Raw genomic sequence first — 18,641 nt, 5'->3', positions numbered from 1 at the left:
ATTCGACAAGTTCTTTCTGACTTTGTTATTGAGCTGCTCTTTTGAAATTGCACAAGTCATACCTTTGGAAATATAGATTATTACAAGCAGCAGCTATTCAGTTAGAGATGAAGTTTCATCTAGTACTCTTCAATAGTTTATCTTGGAAGTCAAAGACAAAGTCTAAGGACAAGTTGTGCACAAGGACAAAAAATTGGAAGCGTGACTCGTCACTGACTCACTCCTCCCACGTCAGGGAGAAGCCATGCAGTATGTACTCCAAGGATCCGACTCTGAAATGACTTTTTAACGCCAAGCCAATTTCAAGGCTGGTCTCCGTATGCCCCTAGTTCTCTGGGCTGGCATCCACCCTGCAGAAGATAGAGGTCTACAGGGGGGACATACTGCCACTGGTCAGAATTATTCCGACTCCATCTGGAGTGTCTTCAGACCCTACAGAGCCCTAACCTTGAATAGTTTACATCCTCTCCATTGACAACAGTACTAAAGAAGCCTAAAAGTCTTCTTTGGATCTCAATCTGATGCACTTCAAGGGCTTCAAAATGTCTCACATTACTAAGATGACAATGAGGAGTTGGATAACTTAAGCCCCCTTCCATATACCGGTGCTGGCCTTTATCTAGATTACCAGAATGCCAGTGAACTTGACATTTCCTGTAGACAAACCTGGACTCAGGTGACAGAAGACAGACAAGATGTAGCCAAATACATTTTCAGAGTGGGCGTGAACGCTCAAGAGTATGTTGCCCGTGCCATGTCAGCTTGCACTTAAGAAATGGTTAGTGACTGTCTTTGGCAAGAGTTATCACACACCTTTGATACGCTTGCTTGCGAGTTGCAACAAAAGCACCATCTAATTTTCCTTGCAACTTGTAAGGGCTCTCAATGTGTGAATTGTGACTCACAACGAAAATTGCGTGCCCCAATTCACTGTGGTACATCGTGTTTTGAGATTTTTTGTTAACAGAGCATGCCACTTTTCAGTCGTAAAATCCTTCTAATGCATTTGGCCATGTATCTTTTAAAATGTTATTCATTTTTTTAAGGATGACTGTTCACATTGTACTAACTCTGGTCTTCTAGGATTCAATAAGCCTCCTACTAAATCATTTAAGATCAAATTAAGAGCTATGCGATGGAGTTCATTAATATATTCATTATCAAGTGTATATGGTTAGAATACCTACTTGTGTATTGACATTTATATATGTAACAATAAAAATGTAAGAAAGCTAAGCATGGAGCCCAGTAAGGAAGCCACTTTAGTTTCCCATATCTTGCTCTTGGCCTGATTTTCCAATTATTTGAAGGCTTGTGGCTGCAGGTGATGGAATGAATGCTTGTAAATAGTCTAACCACAGGCAACCCCTTGGGGTATCGCTCCATACCATTGTTTTTCATCAACTGTATAACTCTAGGCCAAAGGTCTTCAGACTGGGAGGCGGCCCCCCTAGAAGGGCCTCAAGCCATCCCAGGGGGTGACACCAGGCGCTGGCCAAAAGAAACATTATGCTGATAACAGAGATTTGTTTGAAGCTGAAAATAATGAGAAGCAGTAAGCAGATCTATAATGGGCCATCACTAACATGATGTGTGGGAGTATGTGTCAAAAGGGAAGGGTCTCTAAATACTCTTCAAACCTCCAACCCCACCCCCAATAATCGCACTGTGGATACTTTTACACATTAGTAAAGCCTGCCTGTTCAGACTAGTATGTTTGATTGCATTTTTTAAACAGTTACAGAACTTAACTGTAATGTTTAAATAAGTGTAGACATATTTAAACATTACCAGTTTAATAGAATAATTGTGCTAAATTCGGAGGGGGGCCTCAATAATGATTTTTTTTCACTGGGGGGGCCACGGCATTAAAAAGTTTGAAGACCACTGCTCTAGGCTGATGTAGGATTCAATAGATGGAGTAAAGATAGACACGGTGGCAGAGAACTTTACTGCCTTTTCAAATGTAGAGATGTGCACCAGCCCCATGATCATCTCTATACAGTCGCAGGAAACTACCAACATGGCTGTTACTGTCAGTGTAGCAGCAAAAATTTGACAGACAGCTCGATCATACATGGCAACTGGCCATCAAGCTTTTCCAAAACAAACTTCATGAGTGAGCGTTTGTTTTTGAAAAATGAAATAAAATAATGATTGAGCCCCACCCCCACACACACCATAGTAGTTTTCTCCCATGGTATCATGTTTATTTTCCTTTTTTTGTTTTTACTGACCCTCACTGCTAGCACATACATGGCAGTGAGTGCAGTAAAAAAAAAAGCCATACGTCATCCACTATAAACAGGGCAGATAGTCAGATGGTTTACTTCTGACCGCACCAACTGTGGCTGTTGTAGGAAGTTTGACACCAACGTAGTAATTTTACTTGATTGATGTAAAACCTGCAGTCTGCCAGACTCAAAGTCCGACAGGCGGACTTTGAATTTAGTCGATAGGGTACTCTGTCATCGTTGCAATGGAGCACCTGTCTGCCCAATTCTTAATCAGCCTTAAGGACCCTGCTCCTCATAAGAACAGTCTATCCCTAAATTTGGTCACCTCTCACATTTACCCTGTGCTCCATTGCTTTTTAATTGTGAAATGTGAGATTCACACACCCCGAATCTCACCGAGTAAGCTACGCCTCTGTCTACAATGGTGGAATTTGTTTTTTATCAAGATTTGAGTGAGTTATGGTGATACCCATTGTGTTTATGGTACCTGAGAGCACTAGGAATCTGCATCCTTTCTTACAACATAGGATGTAGATCCCAAGCAACTTAAGAAGGTCTGTATTCCATTCTTACAGAGCACAACTGTTTTTTCCCAATTCCTACTATAAACTAGGGCACACAGAGATTAAGCAATTATTCCATATGCATTCAATTTGTTTAACTTGGGAGAATAAGATAGGTCGTCCCAGCTCTTGGTCAAACGAGTGATGACTTCAGCCCTAGATTCTTTGGGGAGATTCTTACTAAGGTGACTTTATTTTTATCTGACTGGATTAGAGGAGAAGCAAAATTTCTGTTCTCCGTAGTGGGAATAGATTTTGAGAACTGTTAAGCCTTCTCTGGTTTTCTGCTTACCTAGATATGACTTGCAGTTGTTATCGTCTTATGCAGATCAGTAAGGTGAAAGCCGATGCTCGAGTAGCTCTGCTGCGCCAGGCCAGTGTGGATGTCGACATCTGGCTGACGGGGGCAATGGTGCAAGCCAATGAGGAGCTGGAACAGGAGAGGCGGCTGAGCGAGGCGCGAATGTCCAACGGAGATGGGTCGCCCATGGTAAGCACCTATATTTTATTTTAGTTGTTACTGTTGTAGGGCATGACACAGCAGAAATGGGATGGGAAGGAAGGCTGGAGGATATCCATAGATGGTGATATAGCAGCTAGAGTCTAGATGACCCTGCTGGAAGGAGCCTTCCAATAGCAAGAATTAACTGATGCATTTTTAGTGTGTTTGGAACTGGTGGCTGTCTTTCTTTTGATTTGATTTATCAGCACAAATATAATATTGATTGCATACTAGGCAGGGGGATATGTTTGTTGTTTCACAGAAGAAGAGTTATATAAACAATCCAAATCCTTAAAGTGGCCACTGAGTAAAAAACTGTTGTTTGCCCAATACTACCTCTCCTTCAATCACCAATAATAAGCATTCTAGAATGTTTGTTTGATATTATCAGCTAGAGTTTTGAGATATACTGTGACATATTATTCATCATATGGCTCCTATAAGAGAGGACAGACCTGCCACCTGCGATCTACAGTACATGAAGGGCCTGATGTTTTGTATGAGCAGAGTCCGTTGTAAGGAATTTGTTGAAAGAACACTTTTTAATACAACTAGTGCAAGTAACCTGTATGCTGTGGTAAATAGTCATTTTAGTTTTAAGGTTAATCTTTTGAGAAATGTTCATCTCTCTTCATTTTCCATGTTTTCTTCCATTAAGTTGGGCCTTTGCAAACTTAGGTATCCATGTTGTATCTACCAGCAGTGTTTCTAGGGAGCCCCACACATCCATAATTCCCTGGTGGTAGTGGTTAACGTGCTAAAACTGCAATGCAATTTGTGTTGACTTAAACAAATGTGGTATTTTGGTGATTTTATGTTTCTAAATCTTTATTTTATACAAAATATACTACTTGGAAATTCAAGCCGCTCCCACAAGCATACAAACAGCTATGTGCAGGTACTGTGGCCACCTATGAATGAGATGGATAGAAGTAAACACATGTTAGAGTCTCTCCTTGGGAAAGTCCAGTATTTTTTCGTACCTTCTGACTTCGCCTAGGAAAGTTATTTTACACAAGATATGCAGGTGAGTGCTAATTTGTCCTCACTTTGAGCAAGGCAGATTCTCCTGCCTCAGACCCAGCATGGGGCCTCTTCCTGTGCTTTAATTCATCACATTAAATCTCTTTGTCCCACAAGTGAGGCAAAGGAGCTCTTACCTAGAGGTTTAAGCCCTTCTCTACTTGAACCACGGGGTAGTTTACTGGCTTGTAGATGACTCTCACTAAATCATGCTGGGATAACTTTTCGGTAGAGTTTGAGTGTACATTAGTTGAGGGTGAAGGTATGAATGGTTATCTTTAGGACTAAAATCTGCACCCCTGATCTTTGGGACCAAAAGCTGCACTAATGACATGCCAGGAGTTCTCTTTGTAGAAGCTTGTTGTTAGTCACTTGATCTGTAGACTTTCCCATGTTCCTCAGAGAGGAAAGGGAAGCCTGTTCTGTGCAAGAATCCATCTGGGACTAAGCCTGTTTACTAGAGTTGACCAGTCAGCTCAGCATCTTTCCAGTGCGACTGACAAGTGAAGTACACTGCTTTTAGTAGGAATCCCTACTGCAAGAAAGGCGAGTGTTCGTAACTGGTGCCCAGGAGAAGAAAAAAGCATGTGACTGCAGTGCAACTCCCCTGTAACCTGTAAGGACATGAAGTATGCCTTCTTCCCTTTGCTTGGCTTTGTACGAACAGATATTTGTACCTGGATATTTCTGCCTGTTTTTTGGAAATTACAGTGTACAAACCCAAACTGCAGATTTTCTTGGACTAAACTGATAGAACCTAACCTTGCAAAATGTAGAAATAGTGCAACTTTCATTGGAAGAAAAGGGCGATGTGTCTTAACAACATGAAGATCTAACCTTGCAGGCCTGCTCCAGCGCTATCCATCAACCTGGATTGTTCATCTTTGACAAACCTCTCCACGGAGGATTCAAGTTTCAGTTCAGTCAGTCATCAGATTCAGTACTAGGGCTAGAATTAAACATGTGCATGGCTGTGTCTATCTTCCTATCCAGCCCTGCCAGCCTACAGCATCTCTAATAAGAACCCCTTCTTAGTTCTCACCGGAGTACCTGGGTAGGAAGAGCATACATGCTAACATTTAAGAACAGGAGAGTGGGAGATTATAAAAAGAATTCGGGGGAATGGATTTTCCCCATTTACTTTTATTGAGGGAGAGTCAATTTCGGGCGAGGGACAGCTAAAATAATAAAAATAATTCTTAAAAAATCGGTATTCTCCCACCTGAATCGGGTCTTTTGGCATGCATGGGAGAGCTTGAGGCTAGCCCCCTTCTAAAGCAATGATGTTGTGATTGAGGGTTCAGTACTGACATGCTCATACTGTCGAATGATCCTCAAAGCCCCCAGGGCAACCTATGTTACCATTTCAATGTGACTCCACTCAGGAGTTCAGTTATTAGTTCATCAATTTCTGCTATTAGATAGTCCATTGAGCATGTGGTTGCGAGGTGATCTAACAGCCAGACCTGCCGACATTGGAGCTGGAATCTAGGTTCTAGTCCTAGATTGTGGGCAAATCACTTAGGGCCTCATTACGAGGATGGCGGTCTTGACACCGCCAGCCCTACGGTGGCAGTCCGACCACCACATTAAGACCCTGGTCAGACCTCCAGGGTTCCGCCGTCTCTGCGGGGATCGGTGATCCCAACGGGTTGGCGCGAGTGGAGGTGACAATCAGCCAGGGTGGGTCAGCATGCCATGCCACCCTGCTGATTACGACCTTGTTCTCCACCAGCCTTCTCATGGCGGTTTTACCATCATGAAAAGGCTGGCGGAGAACAGGTGCAGGGAGCCAAGGGGTGGCCCCTGCCGATCACCCTCGCATTGCGAGGGTGCTGGTGCACCTTGCAGGCGACAGCATTGCTGCCGACTCAATTTTGAGCCGGAGACAATGCTGCCACCAGTTTCCAACTAGGCTGAAGGGTAGAAATCTTGGTTTCCACCCATCATTCTAGCAGGAAACTCGTGATAGATCTGGCAGGGTGGTCGCCACTGCGGCAGCAGCTACCCTGTCAGGAGTTTGGCAGATGGGTGTTCCCGGCCGCCAAGCTCATAATTAGGCCCTTAATCTCCCTGTGCCTTAAAAATGAAGCTGATCTTGTGTGACGCAATCCAGCGCCATAAGGCCCTTGGATCAAGTTTGCGCAATATAAAAATTGCAAAAAAATAGAGGACGGTTAATTAGATATAGGTGTATGTTGCGCAGAGAGTGAACAACTTTGGTTTGACTAAAACGAGTGTTGTTTATCGTAGCACTGGCAAAAGGAGAAAAAGTGAAATATGGGGACACCGGTGACTCTTAAGGAAATTAAGAAGGACAATTCAGTTGACAGTCTTCGAATATCGCCTTCTTTTCTGTTCTTATTTGAAACCCTACACTAAGCAAATTATATGAAAAGTGAAGTAGTGGAAGTACTTTTGGCTTTCCTGCGCTCATTGCATGCATATTACAGCACGTAGAGTCTTTCTTCCTACACTGAAGGTAGGATACAAACAAAACTTTGTCAGTGTTTCTACTTATACAAGACACGTTACCATTCTGCAGCGTTTTTGCACCATAAATCAGTTGTGATGCAAGTAATTTGCCTTCGCCTGCCATCTAGTGGTGTGATGAAGAAAAGGTCAAACACTTTTGTGAACCAGTCCCATGGACAAGAAAAATTGTTATCGGAGTTTAATATCTCATCAACTATAATTTCGTCTGATTCAGCACCCTTTTCGGATATCTGTATCTGCCCAGGAGTTCCCAATGTATCCTCTACATATGGCTTATGCTGTTTTTATAGATGGAGCAATCTTATAGTCTATTAAAACATTAACAAAAGAGGTTTTAGACAGGTACACCGCACATCAATCAATCAATCAATGAGAATTTGTAGAGAGCACTACTCACCCGTAAGGGTCTCAAGGCGCTTTGGGTGGTGGGGAGGGGTCGGTCCTCTACGCTTCAGTGGAAGAGCCAGGTCTTAAGGTCCTTCCTGAATTGAGGTAACAATGGTGACTGCTTGAGGTAAAGAGACAAGGTGTTCCAGCTCTTTGCCGCAAGGTAGGTGAAGGATCTTCCTCTAGCCCAAGTCTTCCATATGCGGGGTACGGTGACTAGTGCATTTTGAGCAGAGAGGTCTGGCGGGTGGAGTAGAAGGTGGTGCGGTGGTTCAGGTAGGTGGGTCCTAGGCCGTGGAGAGCCTTGTATGTGTGGATGAAGAGTTTGAAGTTGATTCTTTTCTTGATGAGTAGCTAGTGGAGGTCTCTTAGGTGTCTGGTGATGTGTTACCAGCAGGGGACATCCAGGATAAGTCTGGCAGAGGCATTTTGGATGTGCTGTAGTTTCTTCAGGTTCTTCTGGGTGGTACCGGCGTAGAGGGCGTTGCCTTAGTCGAGTCTGCTGGTGACCAGTGCATGGGTTACCATCTTGCAGCAGTCGTTTGGGATCCATTTGAAGATCTTCCAGAAAAGTCAGAGTGTGTGGACACAGGAGGAAATAATTATTTTAAGCCTTTCTCAACTGAAGTTCTCAAGGAAAAGGAGGTACAGTGAAGTAAAGTTATTGCCTAAGATCACATAGTTTGATCAAACCGGTAGCCGGAATTGCATTTAGGTTTTCCATGAACACAGTGTGTAATTAGCGACCAGAGGGATACAATCTCCTTTCCCTCCGTCCAGTGCCAAAGGACATTGCTTTGTGTTTAATTTTTAAGGACCTAAAACAAATACACTTGTTGCATGTGGGAAATCTGCCTTTTCTGCGTAGTCACCATGGATTTTTCAACTTTTGCTGGACCCCATATTTTTCCTGGCTTTAGAACTCTGTGCACTTTACTGGTGTTTCAACAAAATAATGTATTAAAAATATCAAGTTTCAGAAATATCCAATTTTAAATATCGTGACACAGAAATATCATGAGCAAAAATATCTTTGACAAAAATATTGATGTTTTAAGGTTAAAAAATATAGGCCCTCATTACAACCCTGGGGTCGGTGATAAAGCGGCGGTACTACCGCTAACAGGCTGGCAGTAAAAAAAAAGGAATTACAACCACGGCGGAAACCGCTCAGACAAACAGCCACTTTAACACACCGACCGCCACGGCGGTAGCAACAAGCACCACAGTGGTAACCGCCAACAGCCAGGCGGAAAACAATGTACCGCCCACTGTATTATGACAGGCCTATCTGCCACATTTTCCGGGGTGGCACCAACGACATCAAAAGCACGGCGGAAACAGAGCACAGAAGTCAAAGGACTCACCTCTGGAGGCGCAGTGAACAACCACCAGGCCATGGAGCCCGAGTTGTACATTTTTTTGATGCTCTTCTACCTTTTCCAGCTGCAACGCCGGCGAGGACGACCACGGTGAGTACTGCCGTCTAGCACACAAGGGAGGGAGGAGGAAAAAGAGAGTGACACACACACGCAACACACAACAGCCCCACCCCCAATACCATACAAACAACTAGATGCAGTAACACTACATATACATCCCGTACCGCTCAGGAATAATGCAAGGACAAAAAGATTGGAAGAAAGTGAGTGTAATACGATAAAATAACATGAATAAGTGCATCAAAATACAAACGTATATACATATTTACAAATGGAGGGACACTGCCCAGTCCTCAATGTCCGTGGACCACAGGGCCCAAACACATAGGCCAATGCCCCACTTCACTCCTGCAACAACACGGAGAGAACACTGCAGGGGCATCTGGTCGAAAATACACAGGCACCACAGGGGGACAGGGAATGGGGGGGCATCTCAATCGGAAGATGGTACAACGCCACTGGTACTGGAGGGGGCTAAATGCCCACTGCTTGGTCCTGGGGAGTGCAAGGCCACAGACTCTCTAGTGGGTGGTTTGCCCACTGCTTGGTCCTGGGGAGTGCAAGGCCACAGGATCTCTAGTGGGTGGTTTGCCCACTGCTTGGTCCTGGGGAGTGCAAGGACACAGTCCCTCAAGTAGGTGGTTTGCCCACTGCTTGGTCCTGGGAAGTGCAAGGCCACAGTCTCTCAAGTGGGTGGTTTGCCCACTGCTTGGTCCTGGGGAGTGCAAGGCCACAGACTCTCCAGTGAGTGGCTTCTCCACTGGCTCTGGAGGGGGCCTTGTGCATAGTGTGCTTCATTCTGGGAAGGATGGGGTGAATGGATGGCTTCTTCCACTGGTTCTGGAAGTGTCCTTGTGCCCAGTGTGCTTCATCCTGGGAAGGATGGGGTGAGTGGATGGCTTCTTCCAGTGGTTCTTCAGGGGGCATTGTGCCCAGTGTGCTTCATCCTGGGAAGGATGGGGTGAGTGGATGGCTTCTTCCACTGGTTCTGGAGGTTTCCTTGTGCCCAGTGTGCTTCATCCTGGGAAGGATGGGCTGAGTGGATGGCTTCTTCCAGTGGTTCTGGAGGAGGCATTGTGCCCAGTGTGCTTCATCCTGGGAAGAATGGGGTGAGTGGATGGCTTCTTCCACTGGTTCTGGAGGGGGCATTGTGCCCTGTGATGCAGATCTTGGGGAGTGCAAGGTCACAGCCTCTCACCTGGGTGTCACACCTACAGGATTTGCAGGGTCCAGGATGCATTACAGCCCATGGAGGCAGGACTACACAGTGCCCGCTGGCGGTGACGGCTGCTCAGTGGTGGCAGTGGTGGTGCTGGTGTCGGGCTGGAAGTGGTGGGGGGAGGCTTCTGCCCATCCCCTGCAGCCTGGGACGGCTGTCCACTGGGGCTGCTGCTGCTGGCAGTGGTGCTGGTGGCGGTGCTGGCAGTGGGGGGGTGAGGCTCCAGCCCATCCCCTGTAGCCTCGGTCGGCTGCCCACTGGGGCTGCTGCTGCTGGCAGTGGTGCTGGTGGCGGTGCTGGCAGTGGTAGGGGGAGGCTCCAGACCTTCCCCTGCAGCCTCGCATGGCTGCCCACTGGGGTTGCTGCTGGCAGTGGTGCTGGTGGCGGTGCTGGTGGCAGTGCTGGCAGTGGTGGAGGAAGGTTCCAGCTTTTCCCCTGCAGCCTCGGACGGCAGAACCACCATGGTTGGTGGTGGGGGCTCCGAATGAGCCCCAGCACCAGGCCTCCTGTCCTTCCTGCCTGCAGGTGCAGGCCCCTTGCCCTTCCCTTTCGAAGCTGGTGGTGCCTCCTTGCCCTTCCCTTTCGCAGCTGGTGGTGCCTCCTTGCCCTTCCCTTTCGCAGCTGGTGGTGCCTCCTTGCCCTTCCTTGATGCACCTGGTGAAGGCACACTTTCAGTGCTGCTGGCTGGTTCCCAGGATCCTCTCCCACCTGCAGTAGCTGTCGACACTACTGTGGCCGTGGACTGGGTGGCTGAGGTGCTCGCCTGGGTTCTGACCACCCTGGCCCGACGTGAAGGACGGGAGGGGGGAGGGGTAGGGAAGAGGTCAACGGTGGAGAGGTAAAGCTTCTTAGGGACATTGGGGCAGGAAGAGGGTGAAGGTTTGGGAGTGGAGGAAGAGGAAGTGGTTGTAGGAGGTGTCTTTCTGCTGGGTGCAGGTGCATGGGCTGGATGCCGTTGTGAGGTGGATGGCTGTTGGGTGTCTGAGTGCTTGCGTTTGTGTACTTTCGGAGGAGGGGGCACAGAAACAGTGGGAGAGGACACAGGGGACGTGTGCATGGATGTGGGGGTGGTGACTGCCAGTGAGGGGTGTGTAGTGATAGGCATGCTGGTGATGGAGGTAGTGGATGAGGATGTAGTGCATGCAGGTGTGAGTGGAGACGCTACTGGGAAGGAGGTGGACAACGAGGAGGAGGGGGACACAGTGGAGGCAGTGGATGTTGGTATGTCTGCATCTGGATGGTGTTTGTGTGAGTGCCTGTGGGATGATGTGTGGTGCTTGTTTACCTGAACCACTCTTGTGTGTTGTCCTGGTAGCATGCTGGTCTGCCTGTGTGCTTGGGGTAGGTTGGGGTTGAGGGGAATGAGATTGGGTAGAGGAAGTTGGAGGGGGGAGGCTAGAAACAGGGACAATGGCTGCCATCAGAGAGGAGGCCAGAGGCTGAATTGATCTCTGTTGGGCGGCCATGCCAGAGTGAATGCCCTCCAGGTATGCATTTGTTTGTTGTAAATGGCCTGCCAGCCCCTGGATGGCATTCACAATGGGTGACTGCCCAACAGAGATGGATCGCAGGAGGTCAATAGGCTCCTCACTCAGGGCAGCAGGCTAACCGGGGCAGGGCCTGAGGTGCCTGGGGCAAAGGAGATGCCCACCCTCCTGTGTGAGCAGGCATGGGAAACACGTTGAGGGGCTGCTGGGAGGGTGGTGCTGGTACAGGGGGGGTGGCAACTGTACCTGTAGTTGGGGTGTCCACAGAGGTGTCCTCCACCACCAGGGAGCTCCCATCGGAGGAGGTATCACTGTCCGAACTGTCCCCTTCTGTCTCCGCTGTGGTGCTCCCTCGCCCTCCACCCCACTGGTGCCCTCACTGTCGGTGGATTTGGCTTCCTGGGCCATGTGGGATGCAGCTACCTCCGTCGCTGGTGCCTCTGCTCCTCCGTCAGATGATGGTAATGCACGGAAGGACAGGGTGACAAAACAAACGGGGGGAAGAGACAAGGATACACTTGGTCAATGGCTGCTCAAACACCACCATTGGCGTACACAACACACACACACAGGGAACAGCCCTACGCATTAGGCAATGCACTACCAGTCACAATGCTAGTCACCTGGCCATGGACATTAGTACCTAATGCCAATAACAGCATACCTGAGACCCACAGAACCCTAACCAGTAGTGGATGCCTACTAACTTGGTTGAAGGTGGTTCACCTCAGACCCTGCCCAACATGGGACCTACCCTGCAATGTCCGGCCTGGCCTAGGGGCACCCACAGGCCCACATCCCCCACCCAGAGACCACCCCACCAAGCGCAAGTAGTATATTGGGAAACTGTACTTACCCCCTTGTGGCTGCTGTGATGCCCTCAAGTGCCCATCCAGCACCGGATAGGCCACCGCCAGAATGCGGGCCATCGGGGGGGTCAGGGTTCGACGGGCACCCCTTCCTTGTTGGGAGGCCATCCCCAGCTGGGCCTCCGCCGTCTTTCTTGCCCAGCGTCTCAGGTCCTCCCACTGTTTGCGACAGTGGGTGCTCCGCCTGCCATAGACTCCCAGGGTCCGCATGTCCTTGGCGATGGCACGCCATATACCCTTTTTCTGATGGGCGCTGACCTGCAGAAATATACACATAGCAAAAGGTATCAGTCAGACCGTCCGGCCAGTTACACTCATGTCCCACTATGGCCCTCCCATCCCCTTACCCACAGACATTGCCCACCATATATGCAGCACGCAGCCCAGGGCCCTTCCACCAACCGCCCCCCTACACGAGACCGTCAAACACAGTACTCCATGCATTCTTGCCCCATGCATCGTGCTCACAGTGTACTCACCTGTTGGTCTGGAGGCCCACAGAGTATTTGGTACTGAGGTAGGACCTCATCCACCAGTCTCTCCAACTCCTCAGCGGTGAAGGCAGGGGCCCTTTCCCCAGTGACACGAGCCATGGTCAGTTCCAGACACAGGTCACAGCAGCACTTGCAGTGTAGGTCCTCTCCTGTTGAAGGTCAGGTAGCAAGTGGGGAACAGATAGAAAATGGCGGTCACGCCACAGCGGTGTGTACCGTCCCCGCCTGCGTACATCACCATTGGCCACTGAAACCCATAGGGCCCAATGGTATCGAATTAGGAGTTGCACGGCGGTTTTCGACCGCCTCCCGCAACGGCACACAACGTCAGCGGAATTACCTCATTTCCACATGCCCCTCAATACTGGACAGGCGGACACCATTTCAGAGGGGGGCAGGCCATGGCACCTAACTGTGTCACAGTACACATAGGCACCATTTGGGCCTATACAACAATATTGTGTTACAGTCACAACATGCAATGCAGTGTAGTGTTTGGAAATATGGAATACTGACCAGCTATTCACTGTTTGCCCCGTAGATTGCAACCGCTGTGGATGAATAGGAGATGGAGACATCCCCCCGTGTACAGGCCCCTGGTGGACTTGGCAACAATGGAGAACAGGCACATTATCCTCACCTATAGACTGGACAGGGCCACAATCACAGAGCTGTGTGCCCAACTGGAACTTGACCTGATATCTGCTATCCGTCAGCCCACCGGGATCCCCCCTCTTTTGCAAGTCCTATCTGTGCTCCATTTCCTGGCAAGTGGCTCCTTCCAAGTGACAGTGGGCTTGGTAGCAGGAATGTCTGAGCCAATGTTCTCAATAGTGCTGACCAGAGTGTTGTCTGCCCTGATTAAACACATACGCAGCTACATCGTGTTCCCCCAGGTGGAGGATTTGGCCACAGGGAAAGCTGATTTCTATGCAATGGGACATATCCCCAACATTATTGGGGCTATTGATGGTACACATATTGCATTTGTTCGCCCCCCCCCCCGGAGAAATTAACAGGTGTTCAGAAATCGAAAGAGCTTTCACTCCATGAATGTGCAGATAGTGTGCCTGGCGGACCAGTACACCTCCCATGTCAATGCAAAGTATCCTGGGTCTGTGCATGATGCATTTATCCTGAGGAATAGTGGCATCCCATATGCGATGGCTCAACCCCAGAGGCACTGGGTGCAGCTAATAGGTGAGCCCTGGTTCCCACCGAGGGGTTGTTGGTGTATGGGTATGGTGTGGGCCCTAAGGGTTAGTGTGTGTCTATCAGTTGTCCCTCGATATTTGCAGGTGACTGTTTACCACAACCTCTCATGAGGAATGTGAGGAATCCCAGGACAAGGGCAGAGGAACGTTAAAATGAGGCACATGGGTGAACAAGAAGAATAATAGAAAGGGCATTTGGCCTCCTGAAGGCCATGTTTCGTTGCCTCCATCTAACAGGTGGATCCCTGTACTACTCACCAAAGAAGGTGTGCCAGATCATCGTGGCCTGCTGTATGTTGAACAACCTTGCATTACGTTGCCAGGTGCCTTTTCTGCAGGAGGATGAGGCTGGAGATGGGCGTGTGGCAGCAGTGGACCCTGTGGACAGTAAAGATGAGGAGGCGGAGGATGAGGACAACAGAAGTGCTATTATAAGACAGTACTTCCGATGACACACAGGTATGCGTTGTTATTACACTTTACATTGACAGTTTTGTATTTGGCATTGTCACTGGCAGGCTGATTTTCCAACTTCTATGGCCACTTACTGTACCCTTTGGCATCTCTATTTTCAGATATTTGTGTCCCACTATCGCTCCTGGTGTGTTGACTGCAGCCAACTACATGTCATTCCTATGTATACAATACTGTACAGTTATATTGCAGTGTTTAAAGCTTGTTAAACAAATACACGGTTAAATGATTTGACAGACTCCATACTTGTATTTATTTAAATGGTGTTCATGTAAGTGCTAATGATTAGTGGGGGATGTGCAATGGGCTGGGGTGATGAAGAAGGAAAGTCCAGGATAGAGTCCAGTCTGTTTGTATCACAGGTGCATTGTCCAAGGGGGCATAGGAAGGGGAGCAATGGCAGTTCAAAGTGGCAGAGTGGGACACAAGGGTGACATTCAGGAGAGTATTATTTCCTGGCGGGGTCTTGGCAATGTTCTCTGGCTTCTGCCTAGATCACAGGGACCGTTTGCGGGGTGGTTCTCCTTCGGCAGGGGGTGGGGTGCTGGTGGCCTGTTGTTCCTTTGGCGGGGCCTCATGTCCACTAGCGGCAGCAGAGGTGGAAGGCTGTTCATCGGTTTGGCTAGTGTCAGGGGCCCGGTGGTGTGCCACTGCCTCCATCATGGTGTTGGCCATGTCTGCCAGCACCCCTGCAATGGTGTCCAGGGTGGTGTTAATGTTCTTCAAGTCCTCCCTGATGCACAGGTACTGTCCCTCCTGCAGCCGCTAGGTCCAGTATCTGGCCCATTGTCTCCTGGGAACAGTGGTATGCTCCCAGAATGTTGGTGGGTGCCTCTTGGAGAGTCGGTTCCCTGGGCCTGTCCTCCCCCTGTCGTACAGCAGTTCTCCCAGCTTCCCTGTTGTCCTGTGCTTCTGTCCCCTGAACTGTGTGCCCACTGCCACTGACCCCAGGTCCCTGATCGTCCTGTGTTTGTGAGGTGGCCTGGGGTCCCTGTAGTGGTGGACAAACTGCTGATTGATGTGTCCTGGGGACAGAGGTATCGGCCCGCTGGGTGGGTATTGTGCTGGTGTTTCCTGAGGGGGGAGACTCTGTGGTGGTATGGGACTGCGCCTGGGTTACTGACTGTCCGGAGATCCCTGATGAGCAGGTTGGTCATCCAGATCCAGGCATCCACAGCTGCTGCCACACTGTGGGCCTCTTCTGGGGATGGACTGGAAGTTGCTGGCACCTCCTCTCTGGTGATGTTGGGTGGGGGACCTGTGGGGGTGTAAATGCAGTGTTATTGTTTCTGTGTGTGTCATCTTGTGCATGGGTGTGTTGCCCTGTATGGTTGTTATTGTCCTGGCACTTTGCCTTGTGTGAGTAGTGATTTTGTGGGCTAGGTGATTCTTTCTGATGTGCATGCTTTAGTGATGGGTGTCCATTGAGGTCTGTGAGGGGTGATCATGCATTGGTGTTGCATGCAGGGCTTGGTTTTGGGATGAGTGGGTTCTGATGGTGGGGTGTGTGAGGTGGTGGAGTGATGGGAGTGAGGGTAAGGGTGGGGGTTTGTGATGGCATGCAGGTAGTGGAGTAATAGTAATAAAGATTTGACTTTCCAGAGTCCAGTCCTCCTCCTACTCCTGCCAGGCCCTCAGGATGCATAATTGCTAAGACTTGCTCCTCCCATGTTGTTAGTTGTGGGGGAGCAGGTAGGGGTCCACCGTCAGTCCTCTGTACAGCGAGTTGGTGTCTTGCTGCTGTGGAACGCACCTTCCCCTGTAGGTCATTCCACCTCTTCCTGACGTCATCCCTTGTTCTGGGGTGCTGTCCCACGGCATTGACCCTGTCCACGATTCTCCGCCATAGCTCCATCTTCCTTGCAATGGACGTCTGCTTTACCTGTGTTCTGAATAGCTGTGGCTCTACCCAAATGATTTCCTCCACCATGACCCTTGGCTCCTCCTCAGAGAACCCGGGGTGTCGTTGCGGTGCCATGGGTGTATTTTGGGGGGGGTGGGTGAGGGTGTGTGGGGTGCTGTGTTGGGGTGTGTGATGTAAGGTGCGTAGATGGTGTATAGGTGATGGTGGTGTGTGTCTGTGGTCTTGTATGTGGTTTTGCTATCTCTCTGGTGGCACTTGTTTGTAATGGTAAAGGATTGTGGGTAATGTGTGTGTGTGTGTTTTATAGTGGTGTGGGTGTGGTGTGTGTATGGGTGACAGGTGTGTGTAGTTTGAATTGTGCAATGTGGTGTTTTTTGTATGTGTGTGTATATTTTGTAGTTTGTGGCTTGCTGTGCTAGATTATGATTGTAACTAATGAACTGCACAATAACTAAAGGATCTCTGTGACAAAAGCAGTATTCCAATGAGCATGCACATAAAATACTACTCTGTGATCTGCATAGTACACGTTCTTTGCAGCAGACATATTAACCCTTTGCACTACCTTAGATGAGTCAAAAGCGTCACTAGACAAAACCCCGATCTCTCTCCAGTAGGTACATTAATCGCCAACATTATCTTGCCACTTATATTGTTGCCTGAAAACCGTTGCATGTACAAGGAGCTCTGCAGTGCTTTTAAAACTGCTGCACTGCTACAAAACAGGCCCTCAGTAACAAGAGCAACTCCCCCCCCCCTTCCAGTCTCCCAGGGAAAGGCTGATGCTCGGTACTGCCAGTCCGGCCTTGTGGCTTTCTCAGACTTGAAGAAAGACAGTATTGTCAGGAGACGCACAGCACCCCAGTGAAGGCAATTACATGAATTAGTAAACAAATGGGACATTAGAGAGCCCGAGCAACAGGTTCTGGCTGAGGATAAAGTGAAGTACAGAGCTCTGCAGCAGCCAGACTTTAAAAGAGAGATCATGTTCTGTTTTTGTTCTTTTTATGGGTGCACGCTGGAGAGAGGGACTAGTCTGTGGCTCTGTTCACATGGGCTGATTGTGAAGACGCTATTGAGTGAGGTGAAAGTGCTAGGGGAGGGACATAATGCAGTTGGTAAAATCACCAGCAAAACATCCCTTTCCGAGCTCATTCACAACACGATGTCTGTATGATCAGCCTGGCTAAAACCCTCCTCCACACAAGTGACAATGCCAGACAGAAGCCATATTAAGGGCCTGATTTAGATCCTGGCAGATGGAATAATTTGTCACAAGCGTGATGAATATCCTGTCCGCTGTATTACGATCCTCATAAAGTATAATTGGACCATAATATAACAGACGGGATATCCATCACGTATGTGATGAGTATTCCCCTCTGCCAAGATCTAAATCAGGCCTCAAGTCTTTGTTTGTTTTGCAGCTTAGGGATGGAAACGGACTTTGAACTGAGTCAGACTCGCCAAGTTCTGTACAGCAGTCATGCAGTGAACTTGGACTTTGTCAGAATTTCCATCGCTCAAAGGACTGTTTCAGACTGGGGACACATTCATTATTCTAGGCAGATTCTAAAAAATGTCATTATTTTGTGATTTATGTATTTTCCTTGGTTCTATGAGGTTTAGCACTTGAACCCTTGGCTCATCTCTTGTCCTGCCTGTAATTTTAAACTGGAGTGGGATACGAGGTGCTCATTATATCACATTTATCTCTGTCTTTTACTGCCCCACCATCAAAGGGTCCATTAGCTTGCTTGTATTAGTCTTTATGGCACTACTGCTCTGCCACTCTACGTGTGCAGTAGTTGACGGCACTGTTAGCCGTCGGACCATGATGAGTAGACTAGTCACGTTTGCAGTAAGCTCCAGGTATAGGCACCTGTAAGATGAAGGGAAAGATGATTGACAAGGAGAACAATGCTGCCTCTGAAGGAAACATTAGCCGGGGTTCCTCTGAAGGAAGATACAACAAAGTTTATGTGGTTTGTGCATCAGCTTACTACATTTGTGCCAGATGGTTAAGGCTACCAAATCACCCCGTCACCAAGGATGCAGTGATCCACTCCTGGGCTTTAATTTAACAACCACATGCATTCTGGGAGTTGTAGCTCTATTTCAGCTAAGTTAATCCTCTTAAAGAACTCACCTAAAAGCAGTGACCTGTAAATGAAAAGCCCAAGATTGTAGCATTTTGCCCTTCATGACAACAACTAATCTAGTAGCTTTACATACTATGAATCATCCTCAGAAATACAAGATTACTGAATTAAGGGAGGTGGTATCAAGGCCTAATCCTCTGAAACTTAGTTAGTACATTGCCTGCAGTAATTATGGCTTGACTCAAGCCATGCAGGGGTGTAACTTAGG

At 48.4% G+C, this 18,641-nt stretch overlaps 1 protein-coding gene across 2 annotated transcripts in view; it reads left to right on the top strand.

Annotated features, from left to right (window-relative positions):
• Positions 1 to 18,641, top strand: part of FCHSD1 (FCH and double SH3 domains 1) — a 310,185-nt gene that overhangs the window by 209,509 nt on the left and 82,035 nt on the right. For both annotated transcript variants that reach the window (XM_069199479.1, XM_069199478.1), the window contains exon 13: positions 3,129 to 3,290. In XM_069199479.1, the coding sequence (XP_069055580.1) occupies positions 3,129 to 3,290 (162 nt within the window). The remainder of the gene's footprint in view (positions 1 to 3,128; positions 3,291 to 18,641) is intronic.

The sequence above is a fragment of the Pleurodeles waltl genome, chromosome 7 (assembly GCF_031143425.1).
Source record: "Pleurodeles waltl isolate 20211129_DDA chromosome 7, aPleWal1.hap1.20221129, whole genome shotgun sequence".
Classification (NCBI taxonomy): domain Eukaryota; kingdom Metazoa; phylum Chordata; class Amphibia; order Caudata; family Salamandridae; genus Pleurodeles; species Pleurodeles waltl.
Note: the sequence above shows the minus strand (reverse complement) of the source record. Positions and strands in the feature narration are given on the sequence as shown.